At 41.8% G+C, this 23,318-nt stretch overlaps 1 protein-coding gene across 1 annotated transcript in view; it reads left to right on the plus strand.

Annotated features, from left to right (window-relative positions):
• Positions 1-22,786, plus strand: part of DNER (delta/notch like EGF repeat containing) — a 110,325-nt gene extending 87,539 nt beyond the window's left edge. The window contains exons 9-13 of the mRNA XM_081006892.1: positions 7,853-7,975; positions 10,587-10,700; positions 14,197-14,328; positions 16,840-17,086; positions 18,256-22,786. Coding sequence (XP_080863018.1) covers positions 7,853-7,975; positions 10,587-10,700; positions 14,197-14,328; positions 16,840-17,086; positions 18,256-18,367 — 728 coding nt within the window. The 3' untranslated portion in view covers positions 18,368-22,786. The remainder of the gene's footprint in view (positions 1-7,852; positions 7,976-10,586; positions 10,701-14,196; positions 14,329-16,839; positions 17,087-18,255) is intronic.
• Positions 22,787-23,318: the final 532 nt, after the last annotated feature.

Below are 23,318 nucleotides of genomic sequence, written 5' to 3' on the forward strand. Positions count from 1 at the left end.
CTTGGAATGTGAGACAGCAGAGATGGTGATGTCTTTATGATATGTGGTTTATTTACACATATTTACAGCCTGAGCCTAATATGGATGGTCTCACAGCATTAACAACCCCCCCTCCCCAAAGGTCTTGCTTTTTTCATAGTCACAGCCTTGGAATACAGTGGTACCTCAGGTTACATACGCTTCAGGTTACATACGCTTCAGGTTACAGACTCTGCTAACCCAGAAATAGTGTTTCAGGTTAAGAACTTTGCTTCAGGATGAGAACAGAAATCGTGCTCCGGCGGCACAACAGCAGTGGGAGGCCCCATTAGCTAAAGTGGTGCTTCAGGTTAAGAACAGTTTCAGGTTAAGAACAGACCTCCGGAACGAATTAAGTACTTAACCCGAGGTACCCCTTCATAACAGAAATCAAGCATCATTCTGTCTCTCTGGCTGCTGCCTACTTTTAGCCCTGCTTACACACCACCATCTTGGCTATTGTCCTTCCAAGTATCAGCCAGGTGAGGAGGGGAAAAGGCCCACCCATTTGCTCGGAGGACAAAGAGCAGACTCTTTTGTTATACAGGCAACTCCCTATTTATGTGGTGGTTATGTTCCAAGGCACCATGTGTTTAAGTGAAATTGTGTGTATTTGAATCACCATTGAAAAAGCCTGCAAAAACCCATTCTGCCACTGCCTTGCCCTCCCCCCCTTTATGTGTCATTTTCGGGTTACTACCGGGTTTGGCGCAATGTGTAGTCACACACATATCTGACACACGTAAAATAGTCTCTACCTATACTATATTCTTTTTTTAGATGGTCCTTAGGACCCTTAACTCCCAAAGAAACTTGCCTGACTAGTGCAACAACGGAACCCTTCATTAGATTTTAGCCCTTGCTATATCCAGGAGCCCAGGAATTAGAAGGAATTCATGCATCAAAGCAGACTAACTTCCCGCACTCAAAACAATATAGGGTAAAGGTGGTGGAAACATGCTGATTCATTGTCTATATACTATATACGGCTTTTTCTGTTCTGTATTCAGCTAAAAAAAGCTACAGTGACAAAATAGTAAAGGTTGGAGCTCTCACAGCAGTTCTACATAGTGTAAAGGCCTATTTTCTAAACCAGCATCCTACTTTTCCCTTTGAGGCTTTAGCAGGGATGGAAGAACTTGATTCTGTGATCTTTGTGGTACTGCTGCCGATCAAATGCTTGCCTTGCTCTCTTTCGCCTTTTAGGATCTGTGGTGCTCTTGCTCTCAGGTCACTGAGGACCGTTGGAGTAAAGTGATGAAAAGCAGAACAAATGATGCCGACACATTTGTGTCGATGCCGATCATAGTGCAGACTTAAGGAACAGAGTTGGAACTGACCAAATTCGGTGTGACTTTTAAACTCAGTATCAAGTCAAGAGTGTAGAGTTTCAGCTTAAAAGGGCAGCCAGTTATCAAATTGCGCCTTTAATTTATTTGAAATGCACATTGGTGTATAGGTTTTCCAGGGGCATGCATAGTAGCAATTTGAATAATATCTCTTGCAACATATATATTTCCTCCTAGCTGCGGAATATTTCTGAGTTTATATTTGTGCTCCTTTTGCGTGTTTCTAGTCACTTTGCTTCTTATGCCAATGCTAAGTGTCCCTTCCCCATAAAAAAGGTCCAGTGCTGATTATTGGGGTGGGGGGAGAGCTTTCTGAGCAGGAATGGTGCTATAATAATAATAATAATAATAATAATAATAATAATAATTTATTTATACCCCGCCCATCATAAAATACAATAACCTATTAAACATTAAAAGCTACCCTAAACAGGGCTGCCTTCAGATGTCTTCTAAAAGTCTGGTAGTTGTTTTTCTCTTTGACATCTGGTGGGAGGGCGTTCCACAGGGCGGGCACCACTACCGAGAAGGCCCTCTGCCTGGTTCCCTGTAATTTGGCTTTCACAGTGAGGGAACCACCAGAAGGCCCTCGGCACTGGACCCCAGTGTCCAGGCAGAACCATGGGGGTGGAGTCGCACCTTCAGGTATACTGGACCAAGGCCGTTTAGGGCTTTAAAGGTCAGCACCAACACTTTGAATTGTGCTCGGAAACATACTGGGAGCCAGTGTAGGTCTTTCAGTGTGACTCTTAATTGTTCTCTCTCCTTCCACACTCTCAACACATTTTTCAGTTTTGCCCTTCTGTGACTTTCATTAAGAGAATATTTGATGGATGGAATAAAGAGTGTCAGGCTCAGTGGCTGCAGGTGCCCCCGGAAAGCAGTAGTTTCACACAAGCCTCACCCATTCTCTCAGAAATTCAGGCCACACTGGAGTGGCCCTGATCACCACTTGCATGTGGCTCTCAGAAACTTGGCCATGGGGGAAATACAGCCCTCAGGCTGAAAAAGGCTCCTCACATAGGAGCATTGGAAACTCCCTCATATTGAGTCAGACCACTAGTCCATCCTGCTCAGTATTTTCTACTCTGCCTGGCAGCAGCTCTCTTGGGTTCCAGGTGTGCCTCTCCCAGTCCTACCTGGAGATGCTGAGAACTGATGCTGGGACCTCCTGCATGCAAAGCAGATGCTCTACCAATCTTCCACACCCCATAACAGAAAATAACTATTTGCTAATGGTGTTCCCAAATAGTGTCTTTGAAAAGGCTTTTCATGGGACAGCTGGCTATTGTATTGCCTGTGCCGTTTATCGTGGATGAATCAGGGAAGAAAGAAACCTATAAATTCTGTTTAGTTCTGGTAATCAAAGAACCCTCCATTCCTCCTGCAAATTCACAGCAAGATATTTTAGCATGTTGGAAATAGTGTTCAGTTGCTTGCTGGCTAGCAGTCAGACTGGTATTTTCTAGGCAGCAAGCAATGGGAAAGAAAGGTGGCAGCATGGCTTTTGTTTCTTTTAGTGTGCAACATACAGCGTCAAGGCTGCCAAGAGAGCAGCTTCTGAGCTTCCTGATGCAACTGTGGTTTCGGAGTTTTTTTGTGCGTGCTTTGAGATAATCTCTGATCTATAAGCAGTTCTTCATGCATAAAGGAAAAAGGTACATGTGCTCTAAAGGTACCTTGGAGCTACTGATAATATGAAATAGTATACAGGGCTCTGAGTTACATATGCAGAGGATTTAAGAGGGAGATGTGTTGAGCATCAAAAAGCTCCATCGTTTGGAGATAGAGGAGAAAAAGCAGAAAAGCAAATTCATGAGGTCATTTCCTCTTTTTTACTTCAAAGATGCCACTGTCAAAGAGGCCTGTGCATTGTTCCCCTCCCCCCTTGTAGGCTTCCCTCTTATGCATATTCAAATACTCAGATAACCACTTGCTAAGAAACACTTAGCACGATTTGCAAAGAGTGCTCGATTTGCAAAGATGTCTGCAATCGTTTCAAGAAGCTCTATTGAAATTATGTTCAGAGGTTGACAGGGGCAATGAGAGGCAGTCTTTCCAAAACATGGCTTACATGTGATTTTGTTCTGCCAGTGATGACATCAGTATTTGAGAGCTGGCAATCAGGGACTCCGTATTGCAGCTAAAATCCTGGTTCAGCAGGCTATACTCCCGGACAGTCATTAATTTTAAACCAAAGTCTGGTTTTGAATGTAAAACATGTGACATGGTTTCCACTGCTTGATGTCACCCTTTTGTGACAAAGACAAAGGACTCCAGCCTCTTGTTCCTGAACATGGAACAGGGTTTCTGGGACCCTTCTACATGAAAAGCAGGTGCTGCAGCTCTTCTACATAAATAGTTAAATGCCCATGGCATTTTGCAGATGGCCTTGTGGAATTATTCACATGGAGAGATGTACCTCAAGCCACCACACCTACGGTACCAAATAAGCAGGCAAACCTGCAGGGTTTGCAGGCTATGCTGACTTCTGCATATTTACCTAATTATTATGTATTCATTACGGGGTGGAATTGGTAATATTTAGCTATGTAGCACTTTCCACAAATGAAATATATTTTGCAAGTCTGAAAATGGGATTCATATTTTGGCAGGGCTTTCAGGGATCGTAAGATGAGATGCATGAAAAAAGCTGATGTATGAATTTTTACAGGTGGTTAGCTCAACATTGGTTGGAGGCAGAATGTTGGTCGTTCCGAATAGTGATCAGGTCACTCATGCTTCTGAATTAATGTGTTGCCTGAAAGCACTAAACTGCGATAATTCACGGAAAGGAAGTGAGATGAACGAGATGAAGGTGAAGGGGATCCATATTAGGAGACATTAACCCTGTTTTCATTTCCAGTTGTGTGTGTGTGTTCGTTGAACCGAGTGAAATGGGAAATGGGTTCACTGGCTCAGCCCATTCATTCAGTGTAAAAGCTTCTCTGTACAGCTGTTTGTGCATAAGTCCTTCCATGTGGTGAGAACCCCCTCTGTGATCAGACTGTTACACTATATACAACTGCACACAGGACCCGTTTCACATATTCCACTGTGAAGATCCGGCCAGTGGGTGCACTTCTGTTCCCTTTCTTAACATGTGATTAAAAGTAAAAACAGTGCTCTTTGGATCCATCCTTTCCTGCTTGCAAATGTTTCTGTACTGGCAACCCCCTCCCCCAAATACAGCTGCATTTTATACCTGGACGTGCATTTTATGCCCGGTTATTTATTAATCTGGCATATCACATGAGAATCATCAACCCCTGTATATAAGTCACCTTTCCTAGTATCACGTTCATAACTTGAGGTTGCATCACTTTCTCACTTTTTCCAAGGCCTCTGGTTAATGGGTAAGTTACCCTCGTACCCTTGCTCATAGCATAACTGGTTTTCCTGGCAGCTGCTATGCAGGGAAGGAAATTGATCATTTCATTTGTGTGTTAAAAACCTATTCCGAACTTGCATTTAAAAAAGAAAGTTACAGAATATAAAAACTTTCTGTTTGTTAATTTAGAGGTGACTTGCACATGGGGGAAGACTCTCCTTTGCCTTTATAGGGCTTCATCTTATTCTTATAAATAGCAATTTTTTTGGCTGACATCAGGAGAGGTGGAATTGACATTTTTCTAACTAGCTGAATGAAAATGTGGTGTCCTCCCTTCTTGAAATTTAAGAAGTGTGGTAGGTGGAAGCCACCCTCTAGTGGAAAAAAATGGTATTTTCACCACAGACTTGCAGTCTTCAACTGGTTGACCTATAGAACAGGTTGATACTCATTTGTAAAACAAGTCATTAATTTAACATGTAAATCAGAGTGTTTCCTCACAGCCAAGGCTGTTTGGGGGAAAGGGGGGGGACTTTTTCAGTCAAATATAATTCAGAGGTATGCATATATTGAGAGTTACATGAATTTATTTACAAGAGCATTTTCTTGATGTTGTTTTATTTTATATATAAGAATTCAAGTTAAGTCTGCATATGGCAGTTTTCTAGTGCCTGCTCCACTGTGTCTTATTAAAGAATGGCCACAAAGTAATGGCAGTTTATCCCTTATGAGGACATGAAATCATGTGAAATCCAATTGATTTCAGGACTCTAGTGAAATAATGAGTAATCCTTTTGTTTCTATGGCACAAAGGGCTGGATCCAGCCTCAGTCATACTTGGAGTAAACCCACTGGGAGTCAATTAGTCATGATTAATGACCAATTTCAATAGGTTTGCTCTTGAGTATGACTAAGTCTTGCTTATTATTTGACCAGAGCCCTAAAAAAACTCATTTGGATTTCTCTTGATATACAGTGTTTACAGAGCATGTTTGCCATTCAAAGTTTTACTTGATCTTTCACGCAGTGAAAAAGCCTGTGAGGCTGTTTTTTTTTTTTTTTAATTAAATAAATGGGTCACCCCCATTTATATTTTCCTCATAGGAAATGAGAACAAGGTAGTAAAAAATAACATTAAAATGAAAACAATTTCTAGAAAAGCCTGTTCTGCTCTTTCAATAGTATCAATTCCAACTTCAAACAAACAAATTGAAAGGAAATAGGTTTTAGTCTGAACTCTCAACCAGCAGGCAAAGACTGGAATAAAAAACAACGACAAATGAAGCAAATACATAATGATGGTTATAATAGATAAATTAACGGTTAGTGACTAACAGCAGCTTGGACCCAAGGATGTTGCTGTGTCAGTGGAAGACACTTCTGCTCGTGGGGAAGTCCCCACCCCCCTGATTTTCCCGAAAAGCTGCTCTGGAGGGTCCCCTGATCTTCATGGACATGACAAACTCCTGTGTGTGTGTGTGTGTGTGTGTGTGTGTGTGTGTAATCAGTGAGCCTTGCTGTGCACATGTGGTGATACTTGCACAAAGGGACTTTCGGATCCAAGCCACTGTTATTGAAGAATAATAAAAACAATAATAGCATATATATATTTGCTGCTGGTTATTTTATATTTTGGGTTAAACCACAGAGCCTAGGGCTTGCCAATCAAAAGGTCGGCGGTTCGAATCCCTGTGATGGGGTGAGCTCCCGTTGCTCAGTCCCTGCTCCTGTCAACCTAGCAGTTTGAAAGCACGTCAAAGTGCAAGTAGATAAATAGGTACCGCTCCAGTGGGAAGGTAAACGGCATTTCCGTGCGCTGCTCTGGTTCGCCAGAAGCAGCTTAGTCATGCTGGCCACATGACCCGGAAGCTGTACGCCGGCTCCCTCGGCCAATAAAGCGAGATGAGCGCCGCAACCCCAGAGTCAGCCACAACTGGACCTAATGGTCAGGGGTCCCTTTACCTTTATCTTTATTTTATATTTTGGCTTCCCTGTTATCTAAAAGTCCACACCAAAATTTGCAACCTTTGAATTCAAGACAAGATTTCTGTTTGCCAGAATTAGTGAATTAGAACCTGATGGACAAGCTTAGGATGTTTTTGAATGATGCAAATATATGGAAGGTGAAAGGTCTTCCTGGTTTAACAAGCGTAGTAGTGGATGCCTAGTGTTCTAATAAGGAAAATAATGGCTACAATTCACCAATCATAGTTGCTGCACCTTCTGATTTGAACGAATAAGGCTTAAAAGGAGATTGTATGCTAATCTGAGGCAGTTAAATGAAGGTGGGGGCAGCTGCAGTGATTACTCAGTGGCTTCCATGTATAATAAAAGTTTGCTAGAAGCATAGCAGTAGAAGTAAAGAATACATAATTCCTCATTTATTTACATATGCATCAGACTGCAGCTCTGTAGAACACAGTAGAACAAATGATAATGCTTAATCCATGCTGTATTCTATGAAACTGTTGCTTTGTTTAATAATAAAAGGGCACAATGTAAGCTGTGCCAAAATTTTGCTGAGCAGATTGGTAGCACTTACTGTTCATTTAAATGTGAAATGGTGTTCGTCCCTGTTTTACTAGCTTGAATCAACCAAGTATGCTTCTCTGTCTTCAGACTGCCATATCTTTACCCACTTCAGACAAGTGACAGCTACTCTACATCCTGCAGTTTGCTATTTGAGTGACACTCAAGAGTTGTGCTGGAGCGAGATCTAGTTTCATTATATAATGTGGCATTATACATCACTAAGATTTCTGCTCGTTTTAGCCCAGTAAACCCACCTAATAAATGTGATCTACAGCCGTGCAAAAAATGAATTCTGAAAATACAGTCCATTCGATTCAGTACTTCTATCGTGCTCCTGGCTTGCTTAGATTTCTAATGAGGTCATTTGGCTGCCTTCTTAGCAGGCAAGAGTGTTTCTGATTGTTCAACGTATGAAATGTATAAGGAGGTCTTGATTCCAGCGTAAACTGAGCTCCAAATCCTTTCATGTACATTACGTGACAAAACAGCTTTAAAGGTGCATCTGCACATTGTTATTTTCAGCTACTAGTCATCTCTGTCCCATCCACGATTGTGAAGCTTTTGGCATATGCTGAGACACATATTCAGGGTATGTTGTGTTTTCTTTGTTACATGTTTTCAGGTTACCACGGACTCTATTGTGAGGAGGAATATAATGAGTGCCTTTCAGCCCCTTGTCAGAATGGAGCTACCTGCAGAGACCTTGTCAATAGCTACGACTGTGTATGTCTTGCTGAATATGAAGGTAAGAGATGCTTTGCTTTAACATAGGTGGGGTTGTAATTCAAGGACCCGCCACCTGCTTGGGCACAGTATATGGACACAGTATATTAGGTTAATGGGCTAAAAAAGGCCACAACTTTATTGATGACAGCATGTGAGAGGTTTTGGCTTAGGCACTGGAAACAACAGAGCGTGACTCCACCCGTCAGGGAGGGGTGAGTCTACCAAGGGTTAACCACCGGTGGGAGGAGCCTGTTGATGCAAATACAACTGAAAGCTCCCCCTGATGTCACCGGGGGTCGTGCCATGGCCCTACCACCAGCAAGGGCGTCGGGCAGGATCCACGACCGCCGGATACCTTTACCGGAATACCCATAAAGTGGAGGGGTAGGTGATGGCCACACCCTGCCCTCCAATACACAAACATATTCCAATGCCTAACCGCCACCCGAGCCAAAAGAATATGAAGGTAAGAGATGCTTTGCTTTAACATAGGTGGGGTTACTGTAAATCTGCCTAATAAACGTGATCTGCATCATTTAAGTTTCATTATCTTTGAGGCAAGCCTTTTGGAACTAACATTATGAAGCTCATCTGTAGTATCATGTGCTACTTTTCTGACATCTCTAAAAAGTGCAGCTGAATCTTACTTTGGATTTACAGTTTCCCCCTTGCACTATCATGGCAGTATGCCACAGTAGGACACAGAGTAGGACACAGAGTATCTTGCTTCAGGGGGAAAAAGCTTTTTCTCCCAATTGTAGCCACCCAACCTCATTTAATAATGACCGCTCCCCGCTCAAAACGGGGGGCGCCCTTTGCGTGGACGCGCGCAGCCCCTAGATCTGGAGTGGCTCCAACAGCATAGGCTTGGTTTGCCTTCCCTCAGGTGGGATACCTGGCGGTCTCCGCCTGCCTCAGTCAGTTGTCCAATCCCACCTGGGGGAAGCGTTGCCAAGGAGACCAGGCCAGGTAGGGGAGGGATTACCTGCCCACACAATAGAGGGAGGATCTTACCTGGGAATCCTCACTTGGCTCCAGAGCTTCTCCCACCCTACCCACCCTCAGTTAATGTCTTATTTGCAGGTTAACTTTTTTTCACAGGTTTTGCAGGTTAACTTTTCTTCGCAGGTATGCGGGCGCTGCTATGTTAAGGTCGCTGTTAAAGGGCCGGAAAGGAATTTCCCTGCATTGGCCGGTTTCGCCTTTCCCGTAGCAAAACGTCACAACTTTGGCGGTATCAGGCCTTGGGCGGAATCCTTTAGTCCATCTTCCTCTTTGCAGCGGCGATACCAGGGTTCCCTGTTAAAGGGGTTTCTGAAGGGAGGCTTTGACCGTACGCCGAAAGGTCGTCATTGCTCTCCCCTGCGGCGGCGGCGTAACGGGGGCGGCTATCTCTGCTTGAACATATGTTCTCCAGAGCCGGCCCACCCCCCCCCCCACACTGGATAACCCTGATGCTCCCTAGGTCCCCGGCTGGGGACTGGGGAGGGAGAACGCCCAATGCCTGAGCCAAGGTCTACCCACATTTGAAATTTAATAAAGTTGTGGCCAATTTAATCCCATAGCACGTTGTCATGAGTCGTTATTCCACATGACGGGGGGACCGCGCGGGATCTGGGGACTCCGCCTGTCCACGCAAAAGTCAGTGAAGTCATGATATTCGACAAGAGCTAGAGAAGTTTACTCCAAATGGAAAGAGTTAATTGGTTATTCGAAGGTGCAGAAGAAGCAGGGCATGCTATTAAAATATATATTAAAAAAAGAAATGGTTGGAGTGGTTAACATTGTTATTCAGGGGCAGCATGATAAAAAGAGGGTATACATATGTATGCATATATCTTTTACCCACGAAAAAAGAACAGCTTTAAGGAGGGAGGGTGTGTTATCCATGAAGTCACAGTGAGTATCCAATAGATGCCTGCAGTACTTGTACATGTATTTATTAAAGAACTGTTGGTTGCGCTCATGGGGATATTAAAGTAAATATCATTCTGCTGTGGGCTGCCAGTACCAGGTTCATGTATCATATAACACAAGGTTTAGGTGCTGAGTGCTTTAGCTAGATCAAGGTATCTGTACAGACCACCTCTATTTGTCTTGTCTTTTAGCTAACCCTTTATTAAGCTCTGAGAAGGGTCCGCGTGGCTGTGAACAGGCCTTGGCGGTACAAAAAGGTTCAGTGGTCCCATCCAGATTTAGTTCATGGATAGCCAATGCTTTGTTTACCTTGCATTGAGCATCATCAGTCATGAAGAAATGAGGGGCACTACTCACCACACCTTCAAAATGGCTCAAAACTGTCAGTAGGGGATGGGTGATTATTATTATTTATTCAATTTTGATGCCAGCCTTTATCCAAAGATCCCAGGGTGGTGATTCAGGATACAAATTAATTATTTGGCACCAATGATATTTCCTTTTTTTTTTTTTTTTTTTTTGGTATATCCCATCTTCTAATAATCAGGTTACAATTATAGGACTTGGCTGCCACTGATCATTTTGTTTCCTTAGAATTCCCAAGCAACGCTGAGTATGAGGCTGCTAGTATTCTTTATATTCTGCTTCCACCTGCTCCAGCCCTTAAACAATGTACAATTCTAACATCATCTATTATCACTTAATATTCCCAGGAAGGCACTGTGAATTATACAAAGATCCTTGTGTTAACATCAGCTGCCAGAATGGTGGTACTTGTGACAGTGAAGGGCTAAATGCTACGTGTATCTGTGCACCTGGATTTACAGGCAAGTTACTTTGAAATTACATAATATGCATAATTATTAATCAGACTATACAGAAGAAGACAAATGTCAACTGAATGCATTTGCACCTGCTTTTCATCTTATTCTGCTGATGCCCAGTTTAGATACCAGATATTTTACTCCGCTTTTTTTAAAAAAAAAAAAATTATCACTAATGATATTCATTGCCTTTCTGACAAAGCAGGAGAAGCAGAGAAGGTATTCTATAAAATGAACCTGGCTCTCTTTATACATGTCTTTCTTCCTAGGCTTGCAGGCTTAAGTGCCTGTCCCCCTTCCCCCCATTGAGGGCTGCATTCTCCAGGGATGAGCTGTCAGGGGCTGCGTTCTGGTGGCAGGCAGAGCCAGAACCAATGTTTGGTGGAGCCACAGACAAATGTTCTGGACTAACAACTCCTGAATAAAGACAAATCGAAATAAACTAACCCAGAATGAAAGCGTAAATTTATTTTTTGCAAATAAAACAGTTGCCCTTCCAGTTTGTTCTGAAATTACATAGAATGGGGAAAGGGAGTAGAATGGTTATTTTTATTTATTGAATTTATATACCCGCAGGTTTCAGGGCAGTTCACAGAGTAAAACCAGAATATAAAACCACAAAATACATTTAAAAACTGGGGGTGGGGGTCGAGGAAATGAACAAGGAAGGGAGGACATCTGGGTAGTATGGAAGAATGTGGCAGCTTCAGGAGGTGATTGTCGTGGCTGCTGGTTGCTCACCTGTGCTTTAGGTAATGGAAATATACCCTGGAGCAGTGCTATTTTTCTAGAAAAAGAGGTGCCAGAACTCACCATGAAAACCTCCCTCGTTCTCTTATAATGGCAGTGGCGCCCGCCCACCTGAAAGGTGCTGTAACTGAGTTCCATCTGGGGAAAAAGCCCTGCCCTGGAAGCTGCTGGGACCAGTAATCATTTCATGGAGGCAGAAATGACAATCAACATCTTGAAACTTGGACAGCAGGAGAGGGTTTCTTATATCTCCCTGGCCATGTTGGTTAGAAAAGATGCTTCTTCAGACTCTCAACAGCTTGATCATGAGGAGTCTGTGAAGCTTGAGGTGCTGGCTATTGCTGTCCCACAGTGTGTGAATCTCTTTCCAGCTAGAAAGACATATTAAGATCAGGTGCCCTAAAGCATGACCTGAGTCCACAGAGCTGCTGTACTATTTCCTTAGCTCAAGCCCGGAAAGCAGTGTCTCAAAACCCACTGCTGAAATGTATATGCTGATCGATGACAACCTAACAGAGACTACATATTTCAAACAGTTTACAGGTTGCTGTTGTTTTTTCTCTCCTTCAGGCTTCCTTTTAATAAGCGCTCTCTTTAAAAACACAAAGATAAGGACCAATGTATGATAAGATAGTAAGTTCCAGCTCTGCACTGTAGCAATCTGAGAACAAGACCTGCAGGATTTAAAACAGATACAGGAATCAAATGGAAGAGGATGGGGGAGGATATTGCCATGTACTCATTCTAATTTTAAGACCGCATATATAATGCACCACTTAACACAGTTTGTTTCTCATATATTATATCTCCCTTGCAGGCTGTATCCCCTTCATTCAAGGTGAAAAATGTATAACACTACTGCAATCTGGAATAAATGCCATACTGTGATTCTGTTATCACTACAATGAATTAGAAGTGCTCTATGTCTAGAAAACACATTCCATGATCTCTTAGTACAGAATAGGGAGTCTTAATGTATACTGCAAATGTTCTCATTTGTTCACACCATCTAAGTATCTAAAGCATGATAAAATAGAATATTTTCCACAGCGGAATAGCTCTTTTTAGCCATTTATTCTTGCAATCCTGTCTTAATCCATAAATTTTACATTAGATTAATGGCGTTGCGTGTTTTTCACAATCTCAGTAACAAAGCAAGAGAAACAGGTTTCTCAGAATCCCTCTGTTACTTTTACAGGACGGCATTCCTGCCATTAGTGGGGGAGAATTTGCTGAGAAAACTTGGGATAGACTCATCCAAGAGGGAATGAGAAGGTGAACATGAGTTAAAAGAGAGCTTTCAAAATGGTCCATTTAGTAGGCAAGCAAGATCGTGTGAGCATGAATGTATAGCAAGAGAGTATGGCCCAATTAATTTGGGTGCTGTTGAATTTAGCTTTGACAGAAGAGCTGTTAATATTGGTTAGAAGTGATTTGATATTGCGACTTTCAGAAGTAAAATGTGTAGCTAATTAGAACTTGGCAAGGTAAACAGCTGCTAAACCATTACTTAATCAATATCTTTCTGAAACAATATGCCATTTGAAAACAATATTTGAAAAGGCAACATGCTAATTGAATGGTGCTACATAAACCAAGTTAGCATCATGTAATCTGTACCAGTAAAGTGAAGACATTTCATTGCTTTATCTGATAGTTGTATGAATGCCTTGAAGGGATAGCCAGCTTTGGGATTCTTGTAAGCCAATTTATTCTCCAGAAGTGGTTTGGGGGCCAGAAATGTACTCTGCTGCACAAAGAGTGGTATATAAAGATAGGCTGTCAAGGACAGCTGGGGCATTACATTCAAAACCCAAAAATGAATGTTGACATTGCATGCAAAACCCAAAGAGAAATGTGGAATACCTCTCTTCTGCATTGCTTTTTGCAAAACCTTTTCTTTTCCTTACAAGTGACAAACTGGACATCCTTTAAAGGTCAAATATCCCATGCCCCATCGTGAGTTCCCAATTAGTCCAGCCCTTCGGTGCTTAAATTGTTTCTGTAGATAGAAGCCCCACACTTCACCCCTTCTCCCTAAGTCATCCCATGAGTCTGATACTTTCCTTTTTTAACAGCCCTATTTTTTATCACTAAGAAGTCTATAGTATCAAATTGTGTTTTCATAATAACAAGAGTAAACAAAGGGTTTACCCACTACTAGTTCATACTTCACCCAGGGATCACCAGCTTTAAAGTGGCCCTACTTGTTAGATATTATTTCTCTAGGATTTTATTCTATAGATGTGTAAGAGCATTTTTGAAGTCCCAGGTGTTTCTAATCTTAAGAAAACATGAGCATCTTCAACTCCATGTTCAGAGTTCTAGTAGCAAAGCAAGACATTTCTTTGATTCATGTGGTTGCAATGATCTAATTCCATTGTATATTCCAGCCACTTCTTGCTGAAGTTTGATTGCTGCCCTGCATCAGTCTGTGTTTTGATTGCTTTTTAAATACTGTTCATTCCTGTGCAACCCTGAAGAGACCTCATTCCATTGTTTTAATAATAAGTAGCATGCAGGGAGTGTGGTTGCAGTTAAGAACTCCTTGCAGAAAAATGTAATTTTCTCCTTACAAAGAGCCCATTATCTGTTGTATCATAGATAATATGACTGCTTAAATTAATCTTTTGAGAGTAAGTTACACTAACATGTTGATTATTGAGTGTCTGCAGTCGAAAGGGATGAAGGCATTCCATTTTGCTTTCATATCTGCAACACATAACTATATTTCCTTCCTTGTTTTAAGGTGAAGAGTGTGACATTAATATAAATGACTGTGAGAGTAACCCCTGTCATCATGGTGGAATGTGCATAGACCAACCCAATGGGTATACTTGCCATTGTCCACGTGGATGGGTTGGGGCAAATTGCGAAATACGTAAGTATTTATTACCATTTGGTTTTCTTAATTAACCAAGTCTAAGATGGTCATTGTTCACCACAGGACATGTTAATTATTTTCTTTTCCAATACAGTCTCTGGTCAAATGGCCTTTGCAGGTTTTTGCAATTTTTGAATTATATTGGCTTGGGTCCTAAGGTAAGTTAAAGCAGTTAACAGAACAAAAGTATTCTCCCCATCTGCTCCTCCCTGAAGCTGCCCGTACACCTATCCCACATTACTCTGGAAAGCCCTATAACCCTCCAGAATCTCTTCAGGGCTTACAGGTGACTGAAAGCAGAATGAAGGAATGGGAAACTTCCATTCTATCCATTTCCTCAACACCATAATCCTGTGCATGTCTGTTCAAAGTGGGTCCTATTAAATTCAGTGGGATTTACTCCCACGTAAGAGCATATAGGATTACAGCCTTAACTATCTTAGAATACAAGCCATTATTTTAATATGTACTGGAAGCAATCAAGAGGATATTTATTTATTTTTAGTTGAAAAACAGGATGCTAAATATCTAAATAAAATAAAGGCATAAGGTCTGCTGAAAGGAGAAAATAGTAATGACTAAAATAGGCATGCATAGACTTAATTGAGGGAACAATCCATGTGTGAGTGACAGCTTCTTTAGGTGGTAGACAATAGGCTGTCTGGCAGATGGATTTAATATCCTGAGACATGCAGTAATCCTTTAGAAATGCATTCCATGCAGTGCCTACATATTATAATAATATGTAATTTAATGGCTTTCTATGAAAGGCCTAGATTGTTGGAACCATATGCTTTTATTACTTGCTGTCGATTATGCGGTATGATAACAAATATCTCAGAATGATACTTTGATTCCAGAATTGTAAAGGAGCTTGGCTGCAGGTGCAGGTTATAAACAATGATGGAATATAGCATTCCTAGCACCAAGCTGTCACCTTAGTTCTGACACACAGAAAGAACAAGTGAAATTTGAGCAAAATATAATTCAGTTTATGCTTGTTTGAAGAAACCCACACCTGTGCCAGGGATGGGGAACTTGTGGCCCTCCAGATGTTGGTGAACTCCAGCTTCCATCAGCCCCAGCCAGAGATGTTGGGAGTTGTAGTCTAGCAACATCTAGACGGCCACACGTTCCTCATCCCTGGATTAAGGAAATGTGTTCACCATCCCGAGGGACCCAAAAACAGAGAAAACCATTGACTGGTACCAAAGGATAGCATGGAACCTCTTTATGGATTAATGTAATGTAAGGTTACATCCCTGTTTCCCGGGGACAGTCCCCAGATTTACATATCAGTCCCCATACAAAATCCATTGAAGTTGAAAAGTGTCCCCAGATTCATTGAAAAAAAAATCTGGTAACCTTAATGTAATGGACAGTATGAGCTAATAACAAATCACGTAAACTAAAGAAATGTTGATAAAATTTAGGATGGGAACTGGTTTAAAAATATAAGATGCCATTCTAGTGTTAAACAATTGGACTTGCAAGACTGGTGTAAGATTGATCATATTACTTTACAGAAACAAATGCAAAACCAAGAGATGGGAGAGTGCTTCCAGTTCACTGCTTGGGAGAATAAGTATTATAAAAATTAACGTGCTGTCCAGGGTTTTATTTGTATTTCAGAATTTGTTAGTGCCAAAGTGGTGTTGGCATAATTGCAAAAGAAAATAGATACTTTTCTTTGGCAAGGAAAGAATCCATGAGTATCCCAGGTGAAGCCTGGGAATTCCAGCTATACGTTGTTACATTAAAACATTGGGAATAATTTATCGCATGGTTTGATATAAAACAAAGCTATAGCAGGCCAATGGAAGAGCATTGTAAAGGCGAATATTAAACTTTCAATGGATGCGTAAGGGAGTCAGGAAAAAAGTTATATGAGGGGGGCGTAATTGCTATATAATTAACATCTGTTTGGAAACCTAGAACCGTTGTCAGCATGTTTTAGCACCCAAAACACCTTCATTAGCTTTTGGAATAGAAGACAAAAGGTTTAACTTGGAGGGGTGACTGAAATTTCCAACTGGAAATCAGCTAGAAACCTCTCAGGATTGGCAGCAAATACAAACGTTTGAGCATGTGAAATGCAAAATGAAGAAAGTGCCATCTTTCTTGATCAGTAGAGAATACAGGAAACACTTGGAGGCAGAGGCAGAAGGAACTTTTGAAAATGAAATCTTTTGTGGCCAGCTGGAAGGGAAGCTAACTTTCCTTCAACTTCCAGTTCTGCCTCTGCTACCAGTGAGTTAAAAGAGGCAGGCACTTTGCTTCTGTATCTCTGCACCTTTCTGTGTCTGCTCTGTCAGGAATAACCATTGGCAGTGGGAATCAAGTGTGGGGTTAATGGTAGAAAGGATCTGTTTTGCAATAGTTTCACACCTAACTTCAGTCTTCATGCAACTCCATTAAAAGTACAAATATATATGCTGGGAGTGAATGTGCCATTACCCGCTTACTGTACAATTCATCAACAATGTCCATTATATTCCTTGCTTTTAGATTTGCAGTGGAAGTCTGGGCACATGGCAGAGAGCCTGACAAACATGCCGCGGCACTCTCTCTACATCATAATCGGAGCCCTATGCGTTGCGTTTGTCCTGATGCTGATCATCCTAATTGTGGGGATTTGTCGCATCAGCCGGATTGAATATCAAGGCTCATCCAGGCCAGCGTACGAGGAATTCTACAACTGCAGGAGCATTGACAGTGAATTCAGCAGTGCTATTGCCTCCATCAGGCATGCCAGGTTGGTTTGGAGTAAAGGGGGAAATACAGGCCTAGTTGTAACCTAGAGATGTAATAAGGCATGGGTAGGCAAATTAAGGCCCGGGGGCTGGATCCAGCCCAATCACCTTCTAAATCCGGCCCACGGATGGTCCGGGAATCAGCATGTTTTTACATGAACAGAATGTGTCCTTTTATTTAAAATGCATCTCTGGGTTATTTGTGGGGCCTGCCTGGTGTTTTTACATGAGTAGAATGTCTGCTTTTATTTAAAATGCATCTCTGGGTTATTTGTGGGGCATAGGAATTCGTTCATTATTTTTTTTCAAAATATAGTCCGGCCCCCCACAAGGTCTGAAGGACAGTGGACCGGCCCCCTGATGAAAAAAATTGCTGACCCCTGTAATAAGGCACTGATTTCCAATCTGTCCTGGGCAGCACTGCTGTCCATGCAGGACTGCTTCCACTGTGCCAGTTTTCTTTCTTTCTTTCTTTCTTTCTTTCTTTCTTTCTTTCTTTCTTTCTTTCTTTCTTTCTGCAATGTAGGAACATAGGAGTTTAGCCGTATGTTGCCAGTTTATATTAAGGTTACCAGATTTCTTTCAATGAATCTGGGGACACTTTTCAACTTCAAAGCATTTTGTATGCGGACTGATTTGTAAATCCGGGGACTGTCCCTGGGAAACGGGGACGTCTGGTAACCTTAGTTTATATAGTCAACAGGAGCCTAGTAACAAAACCTGTCCTGGATTGTACCATATCAGACTGCAGGTGGAGAGTTGTGCATTAGAATGGTCTCCCACAAAGAAGGATTTCCCCCCTATCCATAGGAAAATGCCCTACCAAGGAGCAGGCGAAGCTGAAACCTCATCTTTAATGTACGTTTTTTTGTATGCATAGGGACTAAAGGAAGGGTATTCAGCCATTCAGTAATTCCCAGTCCCACCTGCGACCAGAAGTGTTACCATCTAGTCATCATCAGGTGGTTCTGCTGACGGTATAAGTTTGCATTCCAGCAGTTCACTAGATTTAGGTCCTTATTTCATGAATACTTGGCACTTGACTACATATTTCAAATGAAGCTTGAAGTTATTCTCTTGGGACAGTGGGTTACTGCTACAAGTGTAAATGTTCAACCAATCTGCAATTCCACTAAATCCTTCTTTTCCTTTTTTTTGTGGTGGGGGTTAGGTTTGGAAAGAAATCTCGACCTGCGATGTATGATGCAACTCCAATTGCTTATGAAGATTACAGTCCTGACGACAAACCCTTGGTCACACTGATTAAAACAAAAGATTTGTAATCTACTTCAGGTCTTTTCTTCTTTTTTGGATTATTTTTCAAAAGGATGGGCTACCGAATTAATTCAAATATTTTTAAGACGAAGAAAGTGTAAGAAATTTAAAATGTTTAGCGGCTCCAGAATTTTCTGTAGATTATTTAAGAACAAGTTTTCTGCAGCTTTTAGTTGGGGAAAAATATTTTAAAACTGAATTTGTGAAGTTCATGGTTTTCCTTTTAATGTACTTTCAGCTTTAGAAAACTCTAATCTTAACAATAGTGTGTGCTTTTACCAAACTCAGATGATGAACCTCTGTGGTTATTACAGACAGAATGCAATATGTTAAGCAATGACATAACAGTGCCAGCATTCTCAGTAGACTTAGGAAAAATGTAAAACTTGATATATCCATTACTGAAAAAAATGAAATCTAAAATGTTTGTGTTTGTGAAAAGGAATCTAGTAAAAAATATTATTCTTAAACTGAATGAATTAGCTTTCTCCCTGTTTTGTGCATGGATAAGTAACCTATTTCTGCATTATGTTCCTGAAACTTTTGCTGAAACATTCTCTTGAGTTGATGTTTGTCATTTTTTGTAATAGTATTCAAGGTAAGCTTTGTAAAAACAATCAATTGAAGTGCCTATTAAGGCAAACAAAGGATTGATCCTGCTGCCTTTGAAGTGAGCGGATGATATAATTTCCATTGATTTCACAGTGTTCAGGATCAGGCCTTTATATTGGATCTATATTTTTCTTTAAAAAGTCAAGTTTTTTATAGTGCGAGTAAGCAAACCCTAATTTGAACTGTTTGTCTCTCAAATGTTGTTACTGTACAGTATTATTTTTGTTTCAATATTGTGCATTTCACATAGTGTATCTTATTTATACGTGTGCGTGTTTTTGTGGCTCTATTTGATTGCTGATGTGCTACAAAATTCTTGCTTACTTTGAAGAATATTGAATAAATGTGATCAATTCAAGGTGGCAGCTGATCTTGTTTTGCCTTCAGCTGATGTCAAAGGATGGAGTTCTTTTAACCACTTTCTGAGGAGTGCCCTTGAATCTGAGCCATGACCATAATATAAACCTGCTGTGGCATTTCTAGAATCGGCAGTGCTTTATTTACACCCTTGGAGTGCTTTCACATGTGACACTTAAGAACGCTTTTGTATGGTGTTGATGCGGTTGGTGTGGCTTATTGTATGACAGCAGCCACATGACACAAATCCTATCTTCTCAAAGGCATTCATTACAGATGGACAACTATCATTTTCTGCCATAGTGTCCAGCTTTCCTCCTTGTACATGATGCGCTGAACTATGGGCATAGTCTTTTGTAAGGGCACCAATATATGTACCATTCACCGTCTTCATATATTAAAAGTAGTTGGGCTCAGGTTTGTCATGACTGGAGGACCTTGGGGGAAGCTGAAGGCTTGTTCATTCCCTCCTACTGCCTTTATTGCTTCAGCTTCATACTTTCCTGCTCTCTGAAGGGGAAAACAAGCAGCTGAGATGGGGGCATCAACAATGGCCACTTGATTAGATGAAACCTTCTCAGGGTGAACCGTGGGAATGCTAGGCAACAGCACTTTCTGCGGTGCACTTTCAGTCTGCTGAGGTTGAAAGAATGTGAAAGTGTTGGATTAGGAGGACCTGAGTTCAGCAATCAAGTTCCTGTGATGACTTTCACCTAGTCATTGACTCTGTCTTCCAGGGCCTAGCTATATGTGACACTTACAAAATACTATCCCCACAGTTCAGTGCATTATGTACACCAGGGATAGTGATGGGAGTCCAACTCCCATCAGCCCCAGCCAGCATGGCCAATGGATAGGGATGATGGGAGTTGTAGGGGGCTGGAGGTTCACTGCTTTTCAGGAAGGATTTTGAAACAAAACTAATCCATATTTCACCTAAAGTGAAAAATAAATCTTACAGGAAATTAATATGGAAAAACAAGCAGCACTGGGCTTGTTCCCTGGTGCAAGAGACTTGGGGCTCATCCAGACTTCCTTTTGTGCCATATTTCTAGGCACAGCTCTGCTCTTTAAGGCTCCATGTCTGAACATTTTTTATTATTTTATTATTTTTGTCCTAGAGTTTTCCCTGGGAAAACCCATGTTATACCTCTGAATCAGAGCCAAGAACTATTGGGTTGTCTGCGGATAGCCTTTTTCTCTGATTCGGCAGTAAAATTCAAGTTTTCCTGGAGAACGGACTCAGACATGGAGCTTTAAAGTGCGGATCGGTGCCTGGAAAGTGTGGCACAAAAAAGTCTGCATGAGCCTCCCTCTGGAAAGGGAGATGGGAAATCTGTTGGGTTTAAGCAACTTTGCATGCCTCCAGTCAGCAGAGGGCAGGGTTGAGACTAATAGGGAGAAATACACTTTGTATTTCTGCCAAAGCCCAAAGTTCCATCCCTACACCTTCATTGCCTTCGCCCTCTTCCCTCTCTCCTGCTTGAGGCAGCCATGAGAACTAGCTTAGAATCTAACTTGGTTAGAGTCCTTGTAGATATGAAGAAGCTCTTCATAATATCTTCATAAATCTTCCTTTACCATGGAGACCAACTATTTTTTTGTTTTACGCTTTTAAATTATGCTAGCGATGTGTGAATGAGACAGAAAGAGTGGCGGTGGGACTGGGTAACTCCAGGTAGCCCCAGCTTCCAAGCTGTTAACTCTGCTATGAATACCAAGAATATGTTAATCCTGCTGTTGCATTTCCATGTTTGAGAAGTTGAGCCGAGCAGCCACCTAAAGCAGAGCAGCCACTCTGCTTCAAAAACAGAGCAGTGATTATTCTGTGGGAAAGCATCTTGTTCCTTTCTGACCTTGGACAGAGATGTTCTGAGACTTCTTTTTGATGAGCCCCAAAGCCATTCACAGCGATGCCATTTCATTCCCCTTGGTTTGCTGAGCCTGAAAGCAACGTGTGGCTTCTGCTTTGTGTGTTTTTCTTTTCACAGCATGAACAGGATGCTTGATATCACAGCAGCCAGATAGCCTGTGAATTCTGTAGCAGAACAAACAAGGCCTCAAATCCCACTCTCTGCCTTTCTTCTTCCTTGTTCTTTTCATATATGTTCCTCCAAAATATGTGAAGCATAGCCTTCGGGTTATCAAAGGACACCCACCCACACCCCTCATTGCGAAGACACAGGTGATCTAGTGCTGCACTGAATTTTCATAAAGTTCCATTTTCACTGCAAAAGTTGATGTTGCTTGTGTAAAAATACTTGCCATTCCCCTTCAGCTCTTCTGTACTGTTGTTCCCCAGATTAAGGTATGGGAAGCCTTTGAGCCTCCAGGACCCTCCAGATGTTGCTGAACTCCCATCAGGCCCCAGGAAGCATGGTCAGTAGCCAGGGATGATGGATGGGAGTTGTAGTTCAGTAACATCTGGAGGGCCACCAGTTTCCCGCTACTACTGTAAGCCTACATCTCCTTCAGTGCAATTTTTAAAAACAATAAATGGATTTTATCTTGCATGATCTCAGCTAGGGCATTTGTGGATTCCAAATTCACCACCTTCTCTGCGAATGGCAAGTGGAGTGTTCAGTTGCTTTATTTTTCAAGTGGGTATAGCAAATTCCACTGCCATATTTGTCAGGAGATCACTGTGAACAGAACAGTGGTTCTTTCCTTCCTTTTAATACATGCCGTCTCAAATGTTTTGTGCCACCCACAATGCTCTCTGGATACAGCATTTTGGGGGCAATCTGTACCAGCAACTGTTCCTTCGCAGGCAGGTGCAGAAATCTCTGCCAGTTCCAATCTGTTGTCAATACTCCAATGTGTAGTAATAACAAAAAGGGGCATTCTGAGGGCACATTGGGAGAACCCTTGGATCCGCAGCCTCCCTATTCTGCTATGCCACCAGAATGGAGGGAAATACGCAAGCACTGGAGCTGGCATTCTTATTTTCCTTCCGGCTTCCCAGCCCCCTTTCACCATGGGAAAAGGTGCCTGACTGGGAACAGGCTGTGTTTGCAGCACCACACAGCTGATCTGTAGATGTGTCACTTCCGGTTCAGAGTCTCTGTATCACAAGCACTTTGTGGGCAAGAGCTGCACAATGACAATGGTTGCCTTGTTTTGGAATTCTCCGTAGCCATAATTATGTCCTAAACTGACCTATGCCCTCATATGAGGCTCACTGGTAGAACACACGTATTGCATACAGTAATTTTCAGGTTCACTCTCTGGCAACACCAGCAAGGGCTGGGACAGGCTCCTGTCCAAAACTCAAGAGAGTCACCGCCAGCCAGTAGACAAAACTGCTGGAGAGGCCAGTGGTTTGGGTTGAAATAAATCAGTTTGCTATATTTCTAGATAATTCTGCCCCAAATTTACAAACTGAACTGCCTAAGTTTAACAAAATATGTGAGTAACTTGCTATATTTATAAAGGTGGTTGTTGCAGGGCTGTCACTTGCTATATTTACAAAGGGCTGTCACTTAAAAACCAGATATTACAGCTGTTCGTTCTGACTGCTGATAGAATTATGACATTTCCCCCAAATGATTTAAAACCTAGCTGTTCAGCAGGCAATTCAGCATTCAAGATACAGACAAAGCTTAGGTCAAGATCATCGGCAGCCCTGCATCTTCTCTATTCAGTCGTTTCCCCATTCATTAATACTGCTGCCATATGCAATTCACATGGTGTTTATCAATCACTTAAATCAAGAGAGATAGCCAGGCTCAAGCTGTTTGCCCTTGAAATCTTTTCTCCTCTTCCAAAATGACTGGGAGCTTACTGTACTTATTCAAGAGTAAAAAAGTAAGGACCTAGGACTTTCGTAACTGAGGGATTTATTAGTTGGTGTTTTTTCTTACATTGTCAGGGCTGAAGCCTAGAATTATAAACAGGTTGCAAAGCCAAGTCCTGAACCCATCACAAAGTGTGTGTGGGTATTACAGATGTATGTGTGTATTACACACACACACACACACAGAGAGAGAG

Source organism: Podarcis pityusensis (genome assembly GCF_964106645.2).
Source record: "Podarcis pityusensis genome assembly, chromosome: 5".
Classification (NCBI taxonomy): Eukaryota; Metazoa; Chordata; class Lepidosauria; order Squamata; family Lacertidae; genus Podarcis; species Podarcis pityusensis.